This window comes from Bombus vosnesenskii, unplaced genomic scaffold, assembly GCF_011952255.1.
Source record: "Bombus vosnesenskii isolate JDL3184/JDL3185 unplaced genomic scaffold, Bvos_JDL3184-5_v1.1 scf7180000013264, whole genome shotgun sequence".
NCBI classification, from domain to species: Eukaryota; Metazoa; Arthropoda; class Insecta; order Hymenoptera; family Apidae; genus Bombus; species Bombus vosnesenskii.
In genome coordinates this window covers 5,626,283-5,643,795 of record NW_022882924.1, presented here as the reverse complement: position 1 = coordinate 5,643,795, position 17,513 = coordinate 5,626,283, and the positions used below count along the sequence as shown (strand labels likewise).

At 36.0% G+C, this 17,513-nt stretch overlaps 3 protein-coding genes and 1 long non-coding RNA gene across 8 annotated transcripts; 2 read left to right on the top strand and 2 right to left on the bottom strand.

Moving 5' to 3' along the window:
• Positions 1-166: 166 nt before the first annotated feature.
• LOC117237343 lies at positions 167-5,840 on the top strand. 4 transcript variants are annotated; one of them, XM_033501192.1, is made up of 4 exons: positions 168-363; positions 1,486-1,747; positions 3,560-4,434; positions 4,801-5,840. In XM_033501192.1, exons 3-4 carry the CDS (start codon positions 3,564-3,566, stop codon positions 5,346-5,348), a joined length of 1,419 nt encoding a protein of 472 aa, XP_033357083.1. In that variant the 5' UTR covers positions 168-363; positions 1,486-1,747; positions 3,560-3,563; the 3' UTR covers positions 5,349-5,840. The 4 variants fall into 4 exon arrangements, with proteins under 4 accessions (XP_033357089.1, XP_033357083.1, XP_033357108.1 ...); XM_033501217.1 differs by having other exon boundaries at positions 172-363; positions 4,804-5,840; XM_033501198.1 differs by lacking the exon at positions 1,486-1,747 and having other exon boundaries at positions 167-363.
• Positions 5,841-6,183: 343 nt separating this feature from the next.
• LOC117237378 lies at positions 6,184-8,413 on the bottom strand. The gene is made up of 2 exons (XR_004493996.1): positions 7,299-8,413; positions 6,184-7,228 (listed from the first exon to the last, which is right to left on the bottom strand). It is a non-coding gene; the product is annotated as an uncharacterized LOC117237378 (long non-coding RNA).
• A 34-nt stretch (positions 8,414-8,447) lies between these two features.
• On the bottom strand, positions 8,448-11,847 carry LOC117237360 (haloacid dehalogenase-like hydrolase domain-containing 5). Its single transcript, XM_033501232.1, has 4 exons — positions 11,830-11,847; positions 11,518-11,764; positions 9,921-10,738; positions 8,448-9,838 (listed from the first exon to the last, which is right to left on the bottom strand). The coding sequence occupies exons 2-4, from the start codon at positions 11,572-11,574 to the stop codon at positions 9,526-9,528; spliced, it is 1,188 nt and encodes a 395-aa protein (XP_033357123.1). The 5' UTR covers positions 11,575-11,764; positions 11,830-11,847; the 3' UTR covers positions 8,448-9,525.
• Positions 11,848-12,276: 429 nt separating this feature from the next.
• Positions 12,277-15,565, top strand: LOC117237315 (eukaryotic translation initiation factor 2D). 2 transcript variants are annotated; one of them, XM_033501147.1, is made up of 8 exons: positions 12,277-12,786; positions 12,876-13,263; positions 13,339-13,965; positions 14,038-14,183; positions 14,244-14,432; positions 14,504-14,708; positions 14,788-14,956; positions 15,030-15,565. In XM_033501147.1, the coding sequence occupies exons 1-8, from the start codon at positions 12,731-12,733 to the stop codon at positions 15,104-15,106; spliced, it is 1,857 nt and encodes a 618-aa protein (XP_033357038.1). In that variant the 5' UTR covers positions 12,277-12,730; the 3' UTR covers positions 15,107-15,565. The 2 variants fall into 2 exon arrangements, with proteins under 2 accessions (XP_033357038.1, XP_033357045.1); XM_033501154.1 differs by having other exon boundaries at positions 12,280-12,786; positions 14,352-14,432.
• Positions 15,566-17,513: the final 1,948 nt, after the last annotated feature.

The window sequence follows — 17,513 nt, the reverse complement described above, 5'->3', positions numbered from 1 at the left end:
ACCTCTTTTGACACGTTACAGGTGGCAATCTCGTACACGCTCGCCGATCTTGAACTTTCGATAGAAGAATATCTCGTTTGGCGCAAGTTGTTCGTCCCAGAGCGTTTTGCATTCATCTTGGAATTATCTGATCATGCACGGAGAAGAGATATATACGGGTCGATTAGCATAATTGTGGACCACGTATCGAGAGTGTCGGGAAAGAGAATTAGCTGCAGCGATCTATCTCGCTATCAGACGGTGTTCATTATATCTTTTGCCCTATTGCTTCTTTTTCTAAAATCCATAGCGCGAGCGTAATGCGCTAATAAAGTAGTACGACGCGAGCACGATCTCTAACCAGAGCAATTTTTGTCGAGTCAGGTAAGTAGTCCACGAGATGTTTAATTTCCGAGATTTGTGTCGACGAGAGACTTGCATCTACAATGACGTCGCGTCGTTCTGAGCAATCGTTCGAAAGCCAGCACAAACAAAATGCTTAAACTATCGTTTGATTTGCTTGTGTTTCGACAGAAATCCTCCGATGTTTGCTTCGTATCGCGTTTATACCCGATCTACGGAACAACGTACTGTCTACTCCAGCTGACCCACTTCTTCCATTAATTAACGCTTTTCTTCGAGAGTTGCACGATGCAAAAGTCTCCACGATGCTGCAAATTGGGGAAAAGAGAAACTTGTAATTTAAATAGAAGCGTAAAATTGTTTTACATTGCGTTGCAGCGTTACATATATAGTTACATCAATAACTGCTTCTTTTACGCTCGATGATAGCCTCGGATCTTCCACGGTTCGTGGATAGATCGAGGAAACAGGATTAACGAAAATGGTGCATCGGATCCGACTTATTAATTTTCCCATAACAATCGACCATCAGTTCTTCTCTTCGAGACTTCCCGTGTTATTCCCGTAGTGCACAGCTAGTCGAGATTCATGCGACTCGTACGCGCTCGAATGATCGCGGAAAAAGTGATTTAGCATCCGCAATTGCGGAAGAACGACATTTCTCAAAGATTATACGATTGTAAGCTACACAATTACACGTTTCGTCGATGTTGTTGCTCAAGACCTTGTCGTTTAACAATTAGAAGGTACGATCGTGATGACGATAGAAAATGATGAAAAAGTTAAAGATATCGATAACCTTGAAACGCTCTTGACATTTTCTACCAGTGTTAGATACCTTCTACTACTGTTATCGAAATACAAAGATAAAAACAAAATAAAAATATTTTCATTCACGAATAAAAATAGATCTCCTTATATAGGCGTGTCAAACAATCGGAGAATCCTAATTAGTCGTACGGTAACTGGCTCGGGATCGTTTTACGCTCTTTGCCCGACTTCCACTCGCAGTTCACTTTCTCCTCGAACATTCGTGACAAAAGAACAGGGACCATTGTTCAGGAAAAAGATTGAAAATGGTCCCGGAAGGCCGCTCGACGAATTGAAAGTAATACGGATTGATTTAACACCAATTTCATCCAGGTAACGAACGACAAGGGGTCGGGATTACAAGCTCGACGAGAAGGTAGGGAGCGTGGTCGAAGTGAATGGCTTTCTCATCGGATCCGTGGATCTTCAGTATTCCTGGTTCCAGTCGGACCGATGGACGGTCTCCTCTCGCGTGCTATTTGCTACATCGGCCGGATCGGTCTGCTCGATGTTCGATGTTCGATCGTAACTGAGAAACTTGCGACGGGACGAAAAATTTAGTGTTCGAACGTCCGGAACGTTTTCTGTCAACTGTGTGAGTAAAAATAATTTTTATACGTTTCTAATTTAACTTGACTCGATGTTACAATTCGATTTAATATGTCTCGAAACAATTCCATCTTCGACTGCTGATAAATTGACATACATTGACAAGTATTGTGTTTCTAAGAATTTTCCACGAAATAATTGAATTAACTATGCGATACCAGCTCGGTTTCGTTTTTCGTGTACAGTTCCGTTGAATAGTTATCATTCACGGTACACGGCATTTCTGTTTCTTTTCCATGTACGTTCCTATGAACGATCTTGGAGAGATCTATGCAGCACGATCTCAATGTATTCCGACGTTGAAAAGTTAGTTTGCTTTTCAAGTCTGACAAAGCACACGTTTCACGAATGGTGTCAACGGTCGCTGTCAACCGGCGGAAAAGAAATCAAGGCGTTTTTCGAATTTCGGCCAATAGTTGAATTCGTAATGGATTAACGGTCTTTTAGAAAGTTTCGCGGATTAGAATTCCAACTTTTTGTAGATAAGCCACAAAATTTCCGTGTCTTGGTTTCGAAGATTGCCATTAATAACTGTTACTAAAGACCAATAAAAAAGAATATTCGACAGCGTAGATACGAGTATAAATAGGCGGAAGAACCTCTATTTATCTCTGTTTTATTTCGAATAGAAGATTATCGAACACGGAATTGGCGATCTTTCTTATTTGGTCGATTCAGATAAAGTAGAAAGAGAAAAAAAAGATGATTGGAAAAATTGAGAGATGACCCTGAACTCTGGATGAAGAGCAGTGTACGCACGTGGACTGCTTTTTAAACGTAGCCACTCTCTCCGAACGACTTTTTCCGCCGTTTCATCCGAGACATTTCGATAGTTTTCTCTTCAGTGATTCATCGTCTCTTTTTCACCGAGCTCTCGAACGTTCATTAAAAATTCCATTTTAAAGATCGGCTTTGAGTTATCTATAGCTAGCATCCTACGATCCAAAATCTGCGTTTCATGCCCTGTGGTAATGTCTCGATTCATAATTCACCGGCTTATTACGCCAAATTCAAATATTCCCCATGCTTCCTGCATGTATTTACGATCTTCTCGAATAGAAGCATGAAAGATACATGAGTTTCTGGATAAATCGTTAAACGTCTTACGGGCAAGGTACTCTGTCAAGACTTGGACGATAGAAGAAACACTAGTATGTAATCTTAACAACGTGGTAGAGGAAGTATTCTCATCGGGAAACGATTAATGGAAGCGTATTTCATGTCAGCGTGGCTGCATTCACCTTGACCGAAGAAAGTGTTACACCAGTCTTTAACCCGTGCCGGTCGATTCATGAATGTACATTGTACGACTATATCGGTACGTCTACTTTTACCGTGTCGATTATTCGATGCTCGTACTTTTTATTTGAATCGCAATTCGAGTCAGCAACGCGGTATTAGTAATAAAAATATTACGAGACACTGTTCAGTTCTTTTTCTCACACGAAAGTAAGAACAAGTTGTTGAAAAGTAGAATAGATAACAGAAGAAAGGTGTTGGTTGATAATCATTCTAAACGCGTAACGACATCGGTGTGAACATTTCTGCATAACTAGTTTCTTTCTCCACTTTGACCAGCAGCCATATAAGTGGAAGGATTCGAGAGTATGTAGTTCTTCTTGCTTACTAATCGGTCTAACTATGGACGCAAATTGAAACTGTCAATCGACAAACTTCTAAAGGAGTAAAGGTCTCTATATCGAATTCTATAGATAAAAATATCTATGTATTTCACGACGTATAGGAATTTGGACTCGACAGAATGTCGGATAGTCAGTAGATTTTCCATTAATTCCAGAACCATGAACGCGGCAACGATCTTGTTGGTCCTCGTGATAGGATTAGCCAACGGTCAATTGAATTTCGAGGGTAACCCGTTGACGGAGGATACCGAGTACACGGCTGTGGAATCACGATTCTCCGAAAAAACTGCAGCACGACAGGAAACCACAGTGGACGTGATCGACGCTTCGGCAGAATCTCCTCAAAACGTTCATCTACTATTCTCAGACGTTAAAAACTCATCTCAATATGCAAATCCGATAAAAACTTCCATCGATGATCATCCAATGAATCATACGTGGTCGCACCTTGAGAAGCAACAGAGGATCGTTCAATCGGGTCGTCATCTGTCTGCGAATACGTACAATCAAGGAATCGCCTCCGTCAACAACGTTGAAGTTGCCTTGAACTCTTTTCTTAATTCGAAGACGCCGGAGGAATCACGTCTGTCTCTGGACCATTATTTACAAAGCCGAGAAATCCCTCAAAATGCCAAAGCAATGATCGCCAATCAACAGCAATTAACGCAACAGCCAGTAACACGTGTTAATCAGGAGACCGTGTCTTCTCCGGTGAACCAACACTTGACTGCGCAACTCATGCAACAAAGGCAGGCGCCGCAAACTTTTCCAGTTGGCCAACCAGTTAATCAACCGACCTACGGTACGCCTGTGAACTCGGTGGATCTTCGTTCGACTATGTCAAATCCGGCAACCGCGTCACTGATGCAGCAACAGCAGATGTTACAACCGTACGCATCCGGAATTCAGGCAAGGAACGACGTCTACTATCCTGGATGGTATCAACGCGTAAGAAGGGTGCGTGGAAAGCCGTTTCCCTATGCGCAATCCAGGGGTGGTCCAGGATTCTACGCCGGACCGGTTCCTCCAGGTGATATATTACTAACGCGTTCGTAATCGAGAATTAATTAACAAGGAATTAACAAGACTAAGCTGCGCGTGAAGGAAACTTTCTTATACGGATATTCTGGATGTTTGAGAATCTTATCGAATCTGCTAATTAACACGAGATACGTCAACTATGACGGTGAAACGGGTTTAGCAATCGAGAAGTGTATCTCGATTACTAAATCCTGTAATTTAGGGAAATTTCTCTTAACGCAATTCGCATTGTAAGAGAGGCCATTAATTAGGGAATTTGTGAGAGTTTTCTTATCCAATGCCGTAATTGATAATTTTCACTCGAGATAAATATTCACTTTAATTAGCAACTAATTTTGCAATTGACTTTCTCAAGCAGTGCCGTTCAAGCAGAAAGGTCCACCCGTTGAAGTAATCTACACGAAGCCACCAGGATTTCATCGTGGGCCACCACCTATCAACAATCCACCGGTTCCGTACGAAGACGCTAGTGCTTGGTTCCCTGAAGTTGATCATCCACCGGCAGCCAAAGATGTTTACTATTCTCAGCTATACGCTCAATCCTATGATCCTTATTACTACAATTATATCGCCAAAACGGGCAAAATAAAACCTCATCTGTACGGCAAATTAGGTAAGTATCACGAAGAAGAAGGGGACGGTATCTGGGGAGAATTGTATCGAGGATTCAAGAAACACGGCCTGAAGAATATCATGACACCAACGTTTCTCTTGGGAATGACTCTCCCTGTGGTCACTCTGATGCTCACGGCTCTCGTGCAGAAAAGGTCTCTGTCCAGGTCGGATTCGAGAGAATTGACAATGGAGAACACGATCCAGGATTATTTAGAACAAGTTCAGAAAGCCGTGGAATGTTACGAGAAGAAACGTAGGAAGAGGAACGCGAGTACAGATGAGTGTTAGAATTATGATTAATTTTATTAATTTATTGAATGTGGATATCGAATGGGTAATAGATGAAATGGAAAGGATATCTAGAAATCTTGTACATATTTCGTGTAACATATTAACGAGGGAAATGCTCGTAAGATTGTGTAGAACAGAGAGTGATTTCTCTTAGAAATGATTCTCTGTCGCAGTCGGTGGTTTATAGCGAGTGATTAATTACATAAAATCGCGGTAGACCATCACGAGATATCAATGGGGAGAAGGTGACAGTGAAACGTCTCTCGCGACGAGAGTGGCTAAACGTGAGAAGCAAACTTTCGCGGGTCAATTACCTACGACCCTATTCGCATCCGCGTGGGTGTGCAACTCGCGGATAGTAAGATTAATTACCAATGATATCGAGCTACTTTTACTTTTCTAATAAACTACTCGGTCACAAGTGGATTAGTAGTAACGGCTTTGATTATAAACGATGCGATTGGGAAATACAAAAACGTTGAAACTTTATTATAGAGTATTTCTTTAGTTCCTTTACTACCGTACTTTAAATGTCTTGTCTTCTTCGTCTTCTTTTTTCTTCGAGCGGGAAAAGGCTTACAAATGTACAGTAATCTTCGGACCATATTCCAGTTATGTATGTTCAGACGAGCCTTGAATTTTGAATTAGGAATGACATCCGCGACTTTACTGCACCGCAAGGCGTGCATCATGGCACAGAAATGAATAACCGGTTTGTCCATTTATGGGCGAGCCGAGCAAAGTGTTACGCATCGATTTCGACGAAATTTTGACTGGAGATCTAGAAATTTCGGTTCGTTATTACTTTCATTTATTATTTAATTAGTAAGTATTAATTTCTCATGCTTCTCTTATATTTTCTAGGCTAACTAACGGTACAAAAGGAACATAAAAAGTCCATAAAAAGTCAATGCATAACATACAAAAGTACGATCCCCTTACTAGGTGTCAGTGGTTTTACTCATCAACCTTGATTAACAATCTTACAACCTGTTTCGCAAACTGGATCAGTGAACGCAACATTCTCATTATGGATGTCATTTATCTGTTACAAGAAATCGAATTACTTTTATTTCATACTTGAGGTCATATCAATATAAATTCGGTGAATCATTTCCGTTTTATTGCAATCTTTTATCATCGATCTTTTATTTTAAAAAGTCTCACAAATACGACGATCGTACGCTACGTTTTTAATTCCGTTCACGGGCTGACGTAACTCGAGTACACAACGCTGATTAGTAACGCGGCGATGAGGTCAATTACGATAACTCAACCATTAATGAACTCGTAAATTAAGATCATGTGCGATGGAGCGGCACGTTTGGTGTCCAAGAAGAGGCTCACGCAAAGCTCATCCCGAAGAAATCTCGGTCGATTTCTTCTGCTGCCGGAAATGTGTAAATAGAACCGTGCTACTTAGCTCGTTAGGTTTTACTGATTGCTGGTAAGGATGTATTCTCAACCCAAAAAGGCGAGGCACCCGTCGAATCTTTAGGTGACACTTCAAATAGCCCGCATACTTGCTTGAAACCGGTTTTTCTGTCGTCAACTTGCACTCTAAACTCGTGTACCGTGAAAAACTGTTTCTTATCTTCATCTTCATACATTTACACTGGTAATTAATACAAAAATGTCAATCGTAATTATTGAACTTGGAAATGTATGCATTCAAACAAACATCCATGAACTCTTGATAAACCTTTCAACGTGAAACTAAATTTATTCTTCGCGAACAGCGATGAACCGATATGTAATTGAATTATTTCATCAAACGATTGACGGTTTAATTCACAGGTCATGAGACCCAGACGTCTTGCATGTTCCACCATAATGAGAAGCAATGACTAATTTCGACTCAATTTTCTGCACACCATCTAAAAAAAATAGTATTATTCAATGTGCATCTTTAGCTACTCTATGCAGCGCATTCTTCTGTCTACTTACCGATATTCCGCTCGAAAAGCAGCAGAGAAAGTAAGTACATGAAAAATGGTAACGCGAAGGGAAACACTTTCATCCGACGAAATCGGTAGTTTGTTAACGAAAAATATATTGTATATTTTGTTGCATCTAGTTTCTACAATTACACTTTGTTGCGGTAGACAGAAGAAAATTTGTTCCTTTTCAAAGAATATACGACATAAATCCGTTTGTTTTTGTTTGTGTTTGTTCCAATAACAATGATCGAAACCCAAAGTAACGCGACAAATCATATAAATTGTTTTCGTAAAACGAAAATTAATTTCATTAATCATTTAAACGTCGTTAAAAAAATATTTATAATGGAAATTAATTTATCGCGTCGTTTTTTCACGAGGTAAGAATCAAGACGTGCAATAAAAAAAAATATAGGTTCAATGAACGTTTCGTTCATTTAACTAGATAGAGTGTAAGATTCGTGACGAATAATAAATAAAAAAGGATAAATATGGAAAATTTGTATGCCTGTCTTTTATCTTCCACGTGATAGGTCCACAGACGATACTCGAAGATGATCTTCGAGAGGAAATCGAAATTCCTTTTGACATTTTCCTTTCTTTTCTTTTTTTCCAGAAAAAGGTTTTAGAGAATTATTTCTTGGCACAATCTGTGACTTTCATGAAATAAATAAGTAAAGAAATATATTAGTGCAGAAATAATGAACATAAGTAATCACAAAATGTACTAAAACTTACTCTAATTCTATTTATAAAAGTCACAGATTGTTTTATGGATAAGGCTCCTATAAAATGATTTTTATAAATAAAAAACAATGTAATTTTGTATTGCTTTCAATCTCGCAACACTCTACAATATTATGTACGTATAATTGCGTATAATTGCCCTTCGTTATCTATAGCATTACTAATTTCGCGGAGCGCTATTCTTTCGCAAAATTTTAAGTTATTTTCTATCGCTAGCAGAAACAATGTTTTCTCTTTTTTCCTCTCTTATAATTCGTTAACGTTAAAACAAGTTATCGACCGACTACTGAAAATGTTCGTAATCGATGTAGGTCAGTCTTCGCCTCAATAGACGTCTTGGTATATTTTTTGTTTTCATTTCATTTCTATTTGTCTATTTATGTGGTCTATTTATTTCATTTTTATGACCTATGATCAGCTGAATCAAATTCTTCTATATAGTGTGCGTTTATAATATTTCATAAAACTTATTTGATGCACATTGATAGAACATTTGTGGTCTTTTCTCTGTTCTTTAAATTATTATACATGTATATAATGATTGAGGTGAAATTGTTTAATAATTTGGTAACTAATTCATTCACGCCTCATTCAATAACGGATCACTACTACGGGTCGATACAATTATGCACGGTGAAACTGTTTGGTAGGACTAGACAAGGTTCTGTGTATAAAGCGATATTCACTAGTGAATGTTAAACAGAATAGTTTAAATAATCTGTCTATCACTAGATTACAATTGTCTTCGATTGAAACACAGCACATTCCGTGAACTTAGTATTTCGTTATTTTTTCTCTTTTTTAATTCATTTCATGAACGCTTTTTACGTACTCAGGACTGTTAGGAAAATCTTCCTATAATCTCACGATATAAGATCAAACGATAAGATTATGAAATGAAATGAAATATTAAAAAATTTAATTAACAAAATTAACATGATTAAAAATAGAACTAAAAATTGTTGTGTATACATTCAATATATGAGTGCATATATATATACATATAACATTATCTTCGAACATTTTTCTAAATATTATAATTGTATAACATAAATAATAAAAACTTCGAATATACATAAAAATCTCTATAGATTGAAAGACCACTTCAGCTATAATTAATATCTCTAATGTGCAAGCTTATACTGCCCGCAAATATGATTGACTCGCAATGATAAATAAAAATTTTGTAACTAATTAGCGTAAGATTACATTAGACATTCTTTTTTCCCCTTTTTTGATAAAATAGCATAAATGGCAAATAAAAGTGACGAGAACGATTATAAAAAGTAAAACGCTCAATAAAGTATAGTGTCTATGTAATCAATTACAGCTTTCTTCAGCTCCTTGCCTCAAAAAAAGGCTGACGAAATTAACGTAATACTTACATTACCGAAGATATATCTAATTTCTCTTGTTTTCTTTCCCCTTAATCGATATTAGCATGTGAACACTCCAAGTCTAAAAATACATTCTATATATATTTTAATTCAGTCGAATTTTTCCTCCTTAAACGCGACTTTAATAGCTTCGCCAACATGTTCCACTACGAATGCAGGCTTGATCAGGCTTTCTTCGACTGGTAAGAAATCTCTAGGATTATGTTCCGCTATAAAATCCGAATCTCGTTTATGAACACCAGTTTCAACTAAAATACTAATACAAGCTTTTGCGCTAGGCGGAGTGATATCCTTGTTCAGTAGTTTCTTCAGTTTATCAGACTTTAATGCTTCCTCTTTTGTGGAATATGCCAGATATTTATCGTACAAATTTGCACCAAAAATATCAGTATTGATGTTATCTCTGTAAAATTATGTTGAATTTAGTACTCATTTTAATTTAAAAAATTACGTTAGTTTTTTGATATCTTCAAAGTATTAATTACCCAATAGCATATATAGTATCAACATTATGATCTATTCCAATACTTCTAGCATGCTCATGGAGCATCTGATTTGCATGATAGTATGTAACTTCACTAGGTTTTCCGACTAGAGCAGAATATATCATATCTTTTCCTGTAACTTTTTTATACAAAGATTCCAGACATAACAGATAAGCACCATGCCCATATCTAGGAATTGGTGCTTCTGATACCCACAATAAATCCATATTACATGCCAATACTGGAATGTGTGGATATGGGATGTTATCAGATAAACCAGTAGGCATGCCATTAGTCATTAAAAGATCTACCATTAGTTGTAATGGGGTTTCCCAAGAAATTGGTTCGCTAAATAACACAATGCCTTCTATTGCAGGAAACTTTGGATCCACAGGACCACATATTGGATTTCTCTTTTTCACATTTACATAGTCTAAAGATGGGAAATTTTTAACTAGTTCTTGAATAGTTATTGTTTTTTTGAATCCCAATTCTTTAGCTATTTCTTTAACTGGCCCTTGTCCAGTTATTAATACTTGTTTATTATGAAATTGTTCGAATAATTTTAATGGTGAATGAGCCATAACAACTTGTGATTCTTTCACTTCAATTCCTATCCATTTGGATAAATCTGCTGCTTTTTGACTACGTAATGCATTTCCACTGTTAGTAACAAACACAGTTGGTACACGAAATTTGCCATCTTTTCCTGTAAGTTGTTTAAAAGCCTCTGGTACGGGTGGTAATACATTTTTGCCACGCACTATTACGCCATCAATATCAAAGAGTAAACCAAATTTTGGTTTAGAACTTAGATGCTGAAAATCAAGAAACTTCTTAAATATAATAATCCTTAAAGAAAAATTTCACTAATATTCATTATTTTCTGTATCTTTATATGTATAAATGAGATTAATGCTCTTTATATGTTTCATAAGGGGATCTATAGTTATTTTGGAGCAAGATATTAAAACAGCTACATAAGACCTTGAAGTAAGATGTAAAAATATACTCATCATGTTATGAATGCATGCAATATATTTTTATACTAGCACATAAAGCAATGTCTGATAAATTTTGCATCATTTGTCTTGATTAGTATTATAATTATAATCTAGAATTAATTTTTACGCAATGTGTTACAAAATATTATATATATATAATATACATTTCTTACTTTTCAATTAAAATAATAATTAATAAGAGTTTACACTAAATTCGTTAATAATTTATAGCAAAAATTGTATAAAAAAATTCAAATTTTTAAATAAAAGGTAATTCGTTTTAATTCGTATTTTTTAATACGGCATTTGAAGAAAGAAGAAGAAAAAGAATAAGGTAAAGAATAGAATTATCAATAAACGCAAATCTCTTCACATAATCGAATAAATAAATTATTACTACATTCTCAATTTGCATTAGTAGAATGAATTCAATTCTATATTCTATGTTCTATATTCTATATTCTATATTCTATATTCAATTCTATATTCAATTTTATATTCTAATCTATGAAATAAACAAAAGAAGGCATGTATTACTTTGGAATACAGTAACTAGAATCGAATATAACAATGGCGTATGAAATGTAACTCACTCTAACCCCCGTAAACCTCGCGATGTCTGGTCGTAACAATATCTTCATAATTGCCATTCTGTCAGTGGCAAATGTAAGTAAGGATATAGCGATAATATCTTAAAGTTGCACTATATTCAAAGGCTACTTCTCATAGATTGATTATGCATAATGCAACGTTTTGAGGTTATAATGATCTACAGATCGCACAGTATATTTGATTGTGTTTTTCCCGCGTGCCGTAAGAGGACACAATTTATATTATATACTATAAAATACAACTAAAATTATTATCATGTATGATACATAATGCCTTTTATTTTTGACACAAACTTCTTCTGAATCAATTGAAGAAAGGGTTCATCTAGATGGATTTCCAGATAAATGCTTATTTGTTTAAATATCCCATATTTAAATGGAGCTCAATTAACTAAGATTAAATGTAAAGTCGATTCCATAGTCATATACACTATACGCAGGTCCGACAACTCCTATGGAGACAGGTGTTATCATTTTGCTCACGATTTGATGTAGCCTAGTTCCTTTATTAACCGCATGGCGCTACAACAAAATTCCTCGATGGATATCACGGGTGTATACGACCGTGGCGCATATGTGCCTCTGGGTCATATAAACAAGTCTCGACGCTCATTTAAGTAGATTAGGGCAAACCGTCCGAAAATTGAAACGTGAAAAATCAACATGAAAGACACGAATGTGTGATGGCTCAGCTTCTGTCTGAAGAATTTTGTTGTAGCGCTATGCGGCTAATAAGAGAACTAATATAGATCAAAATGATAACAGCTCCCACCACCAAAAATTAGACGAATTGCTGGATCTGTGCCTGTGTCGATTCGAATGTTGATAACTATACTACCAACTGTCAGCAGAAAGATGACAGTGTTAATATATCTTTTTATGTAGGATTTTCGTATTAATGTATTAACAGATACGCTAGAAAAATTGTTAACGCTTATTGGTCCTATTGAATCCCTTGTCATAAATTTTTTTATATTAATTGTTGATTTTTGCGACCTATTGATCAACCATTGTACGCATGTTTCATGCGGAATAGTTGCGTCGTAACAAAATTTAGTTATCTTGATTAGAACTACAACGATTAAAAAAGCAGATAAAGGGTTGGATAACCTGTATCTCGAATATAGCCGAATTTTTAACAGTGTGCTTTCGGATTTTTTAACTCGTTTCTTTTTTGTATTTTCACTACATCAAAATGTTTATAAAACCATTTAAAGTAAAATCTAACAATCAATTGAAAGGAACAGAAAGGTTAGTATAATTTGATTGTTTAGTTATAGTGAGTTATATGTACAAGAGATTATATGTATATTAATAAATTCTGTATTGTTTATGACCAGAAAAAAATTATGCGAAGAAATTTTAGCAGCATATCCGACGCTGACAGATGAAGAAACGCAATCGTTGATTCCTAAGAAAGAGACGATAAGCGTTATGAAAATTTTAACTTACAGTGGCCACTCAGGAAAAGTATATTGTGTAGCTAAAATACCCATGTTTTTCCAACTTGAATCTTTGCATCAGGCATTATTACCTACTATATTCACTTTATGGCATCATCCAAATTTGTTAAGGACTTTTACAACTTATCCTCCAGTTGTAACAAAACTAGCTGGAGGTGCAAATTTAATGTTGCCTGGAGTCAGTATCAAGGAGCCTGTAACATTATATTCTTTTGGAAAATTACAAAAGGGTACACCTGTTTCAGTAAACACAGATGATAATAAGGTACATTATTATAAAAGTTTATTCTTATTTTAGCATAGTTATAAAGAGGTATAATTAGAATTCCTTTTGGCCTAGGCACCGGTTGCTGTTGGCTTTACTGCTCTTTGTAGCGAAGACATGTACATGTCTGGAGGACACGGAAAATGTGTAGAAATTATACATGTAATAGGTGATACACTTTGCCAATTAGGGAAGCCTCCTGTAAGGCCAGACTTAGGACCACCAAATATTGATACAGATAATGATAAATTGGAAAATATAAATGAAATAAGTGAGCCGAGTAATGATAATAATGAAGAATCAGTTGTTGAAATAATGGACGATTTAGAAATAAATAATGATAGAGTATCAGAGATTGAATCTCCTTGCGAGGAAGAAAATAAAATAGAGGAATCTGATGAAATAAAAAATTTATCTACTGCTCAAGAAGAAGCAACTGTGGATCCACTAAAGGAAATGGACAGTTTGTTAGAATATTGCTTTCTAAAAGCTTGTAAAACTTCAGTAAAATCTAATGATTTACCTATGTTGACATCCAATTTCTTTAAAAATCATTTAATAGCTGCATGTCCACCAGATAAAAACATAGATATAAAAAAATCTCGGTATAAAAAGCTATCATTGTTTTTAGCAGAAATGAAAGCAAAAGGTATTATTAACACTTCTGTAACTAAAGGTGTTGAAAGTATATTATCGATTAAGGTAAGATTTTTTAATGGAAGTTTGTTGGAACATAACTTACTCTTAATATAATTATGCTATACCCTTTTGTAGTTTAATCATCCTCTTATAAAAGAACTAGTCATTGTGGAGGAACATACACCAATCCAGGAGCCAGTTGTTTCTAATGCGGCAGTTGTCTCCGAATGTTATAAAGTAACTGCAGATGTTTTGCCAGTACTATCAAAATTCAGATATGAGTGAGTATAGTGTCACACTCAGGATGTGTCATGTTGCCGCGATACACTAATTGCAAAAAGAATGATTTTCTCTGCAGAGCAGAAGTCGACAACTGTTACATCATATACCATTATGCTGTATTATATGACACGAATTATATACATTTTACTCCCATACAATGATTGCAGAAAAGGGGACGTTATGAAAAGAGCTGAAATCAGAAAATGTTTTACTGAATATGTGAAAGCAGAGAATCTTCAAGATGGAAAGTAAGCAGTGTTTAGCCGATCATGTGTTTTATCGTGATTTGGTATGATCATTTAATTGGTTTTGTTTATAGGATACTGAAATTAAACCCGCAACTCGCAGGTATTATGAAAACCAAAGCGAATGTGGAAACTGTGTTGATGGAGGATGGAATAAATAAGTTTATTGGACGTATGACGCATATGCACGAAGTCACTTTAGCTGGAAATAAATTGTTACACACGGGCAAATTGGAACCTATCGACATGAGAGTCACCGTCCGATCCGGTGGTAAGAAGGTACAGTAATTGATCTCCAAAATTACAATACGTACAGTATTATGGAAACGTTAATATTTATTTAGTACTTATATTACAGGTTACGCTAGTAAACAATTTAGAAACATTTGGTATAAATTCTAAAGAGTTCAGCAAGGAATGCCAGAGCATTGGGGCGAGTGCAACAATTACGGACGAACCAGGAAAGAAAACTCCGAGTGTTCTGGTTCAAGGGAATCAGATTTTATACGTATACAAATTACTTACGGGTAAGTAGTGAATTAACGTATTATGAGATATAAACATCTTTATGCTTAAGTCAAGTGAATGTTAATTTTTCAGAAAAATATCAAATAAAGAAGAATTATATAAGAGGATTAGAATTCGCCCCAAAGAAGCAAGGTTCTCATAAAAAATAGGTTGCCTGGCAAAAATTATCACGTGATAGATGTAGCGTTACGTTAAATTTTTCCTCATAAACGATTAAATTTTTATTTATTTCCGATACGAAACTTTCCTGTTACAAGATTAAATTTTTACGAATCATTTAAGAATCTCTCGACTATCAAAAAGACTATATGTAGTCTTCATGATGGATTCTATGTTGAATAAACGTTTATTAGAAAACGTAGGCAGCATTTCTGCCTACATCAAAGCCGTCTGATGCCGCTACATCAATCGGTATTGATATTTCAATTTAGGACGTCCTTAATTCCAAATATACGTATGCTGCCAACTCAATGTATTTCTTTCTAGAAATACTTTTTATTAGGTGTTTCACTAATTCATTAATTACTAACATTGAATATCGAATACAGGAAAACTTCTATGGATTGTAATTGCAATTCGACTGATCAATAAATGAATTCGCAACGAAATTTTATAGTTATTTATCTATCCCTAATCTTTGATAAACGATCAGAACAAAAACAAAATGAAAGAAAACCGATGACTGGATGAAAAAAGAATCGGGAATCGAAGTTTGTTAATATAATTTATTGTATATCGAGGTTTCAACATGGAAAAGTACAAATATTGCAATATAGGGCCCGCGAGCTCTCCTCGGGTGGGAGGGAGGGAGGGAGGGAGGAGGGTACGATTCACAGGAAGGAGAGACAACGCACGTTTAAGATATCTCGAGAATTTTTTCTTCATTTGTTCTGACGAAAATGTGCTTGCTATGCACTAAAACCGGGGATATGAGGTATACATATGCAGATCTTATGTGTTTCCGCTGTATTTTTTCTTTTCGCTTACCTGGCGATAGGGAAAAGTCAATGGGTTGACGAGCAATCCACCGATATTTCTTTTGAGTAAAGGAAGGTTCCCTCCTCTCCACGGCCCCCGCATATATTTAATACTCGTTTTGTTCTTTTTCTTTCTGCTACCAGTACGCACGAGCGCGTTACGATTGTGACGCGCGACGCGCACGTGCGTGTCGTGACAGTTATTACTCTTTTTTTTTTATCATCATCATTACCATCATCATTATCATCATCGCTATCATCTTCACTTTCTATTCCTTAACTAAGCAGGCGACCTTCGGCAGCCATGATCACCCAATTTGATCGATTTTCCATCTAATTCGTCCATCGAAGAAACGACGAGTTCAGAAAGTATCTTAAAGTACTTACTTCTCAAATTTTCCAACTTGTAAGACGATATTACTTTCTGATTGGATTGACGGGTTTTTTGGGCGGATATGACGTAACACTTCGGTGACTGTTTTCTAGATTTCTCAAGATAACGCGAATCTTGTATTTTTACAGTCATACATTCAATATTTAGGGGTCGCTCGTCCGCGAAGTGTTTAACTATATGTAGCTCTCAAAATTTACTTTCTGGGAAACAACTGATCGTTTCTTAGCCGCCATCGACGAATTATGGTTAAGAACATTCGCATTCAACATGAAATATTTCAGAGCACCCTTGGTTTTTATTTTACTAACTTCCTCTTTAATCTCAAAATAAATAACTTCGTCCGAGATTATCATCACAATTAGCCAAATCTTGATCTTAATCTCGATCAACGAGCGTTATCACGGCTGCAACGAAGTACCTTCGTCTCATTCTCTCCGTCTCTTTCTCACCGAAATTTCGTTATTATCATTACCATCTCGTGTGTCTATATCATTCACCCTCACTCTCTCTTTTTCTTTCCTCGTGCTCTCGTTTAGGTACATTTCTTACTTTCATACTCGCATTCTCTCGGTCTCTCTCACTCTCGCTCTTTCTTATTTCGCCTTCGGAATTTTCATAGTTTTTTTTTATGCAACACATAATGCGACTAGGTAGTACAGGTTAATTAATAATTAATATCGTTAGTTATACAATAATAACGTATGACTAGACAATGCAAGATAATAATTATATCGTAAATAGTAATAATCATGGATCGCAATTTATATCAACAATTGTGATGGCGCGCACGTGTTCTCGAAAATGTTTTTGTCTGTTTTATTTTTTAAGTCATCTTTGTGTCTTTGTTCTGTGCCACAGTGTGCGTGAATGGTCTCTTTTTCTTGTACGTGTGGGTGCATGTAATCATGTATTTGTGTGCTATGATTGTACGCGGAGTTGTAGTACGTCCAATGTATAATCTTTCCGTTCCTCTATTTTGTTAGATGTTAAAGATACAAGAATACGTTGAGATGTGTATGCCTCGTGTTGTTCATGTGTATATGGTATGCACCTATGTGTGCACTGTAATTTGTCTCGTGTATGATATAGAAAAAGTACATTAGCAAGAATCTTGTAAATTCGTGTAAATATTCAACACATTTCTAGTTCGTTGCCCTAAAGTGACGTTGAGGCGACGACGAAGAA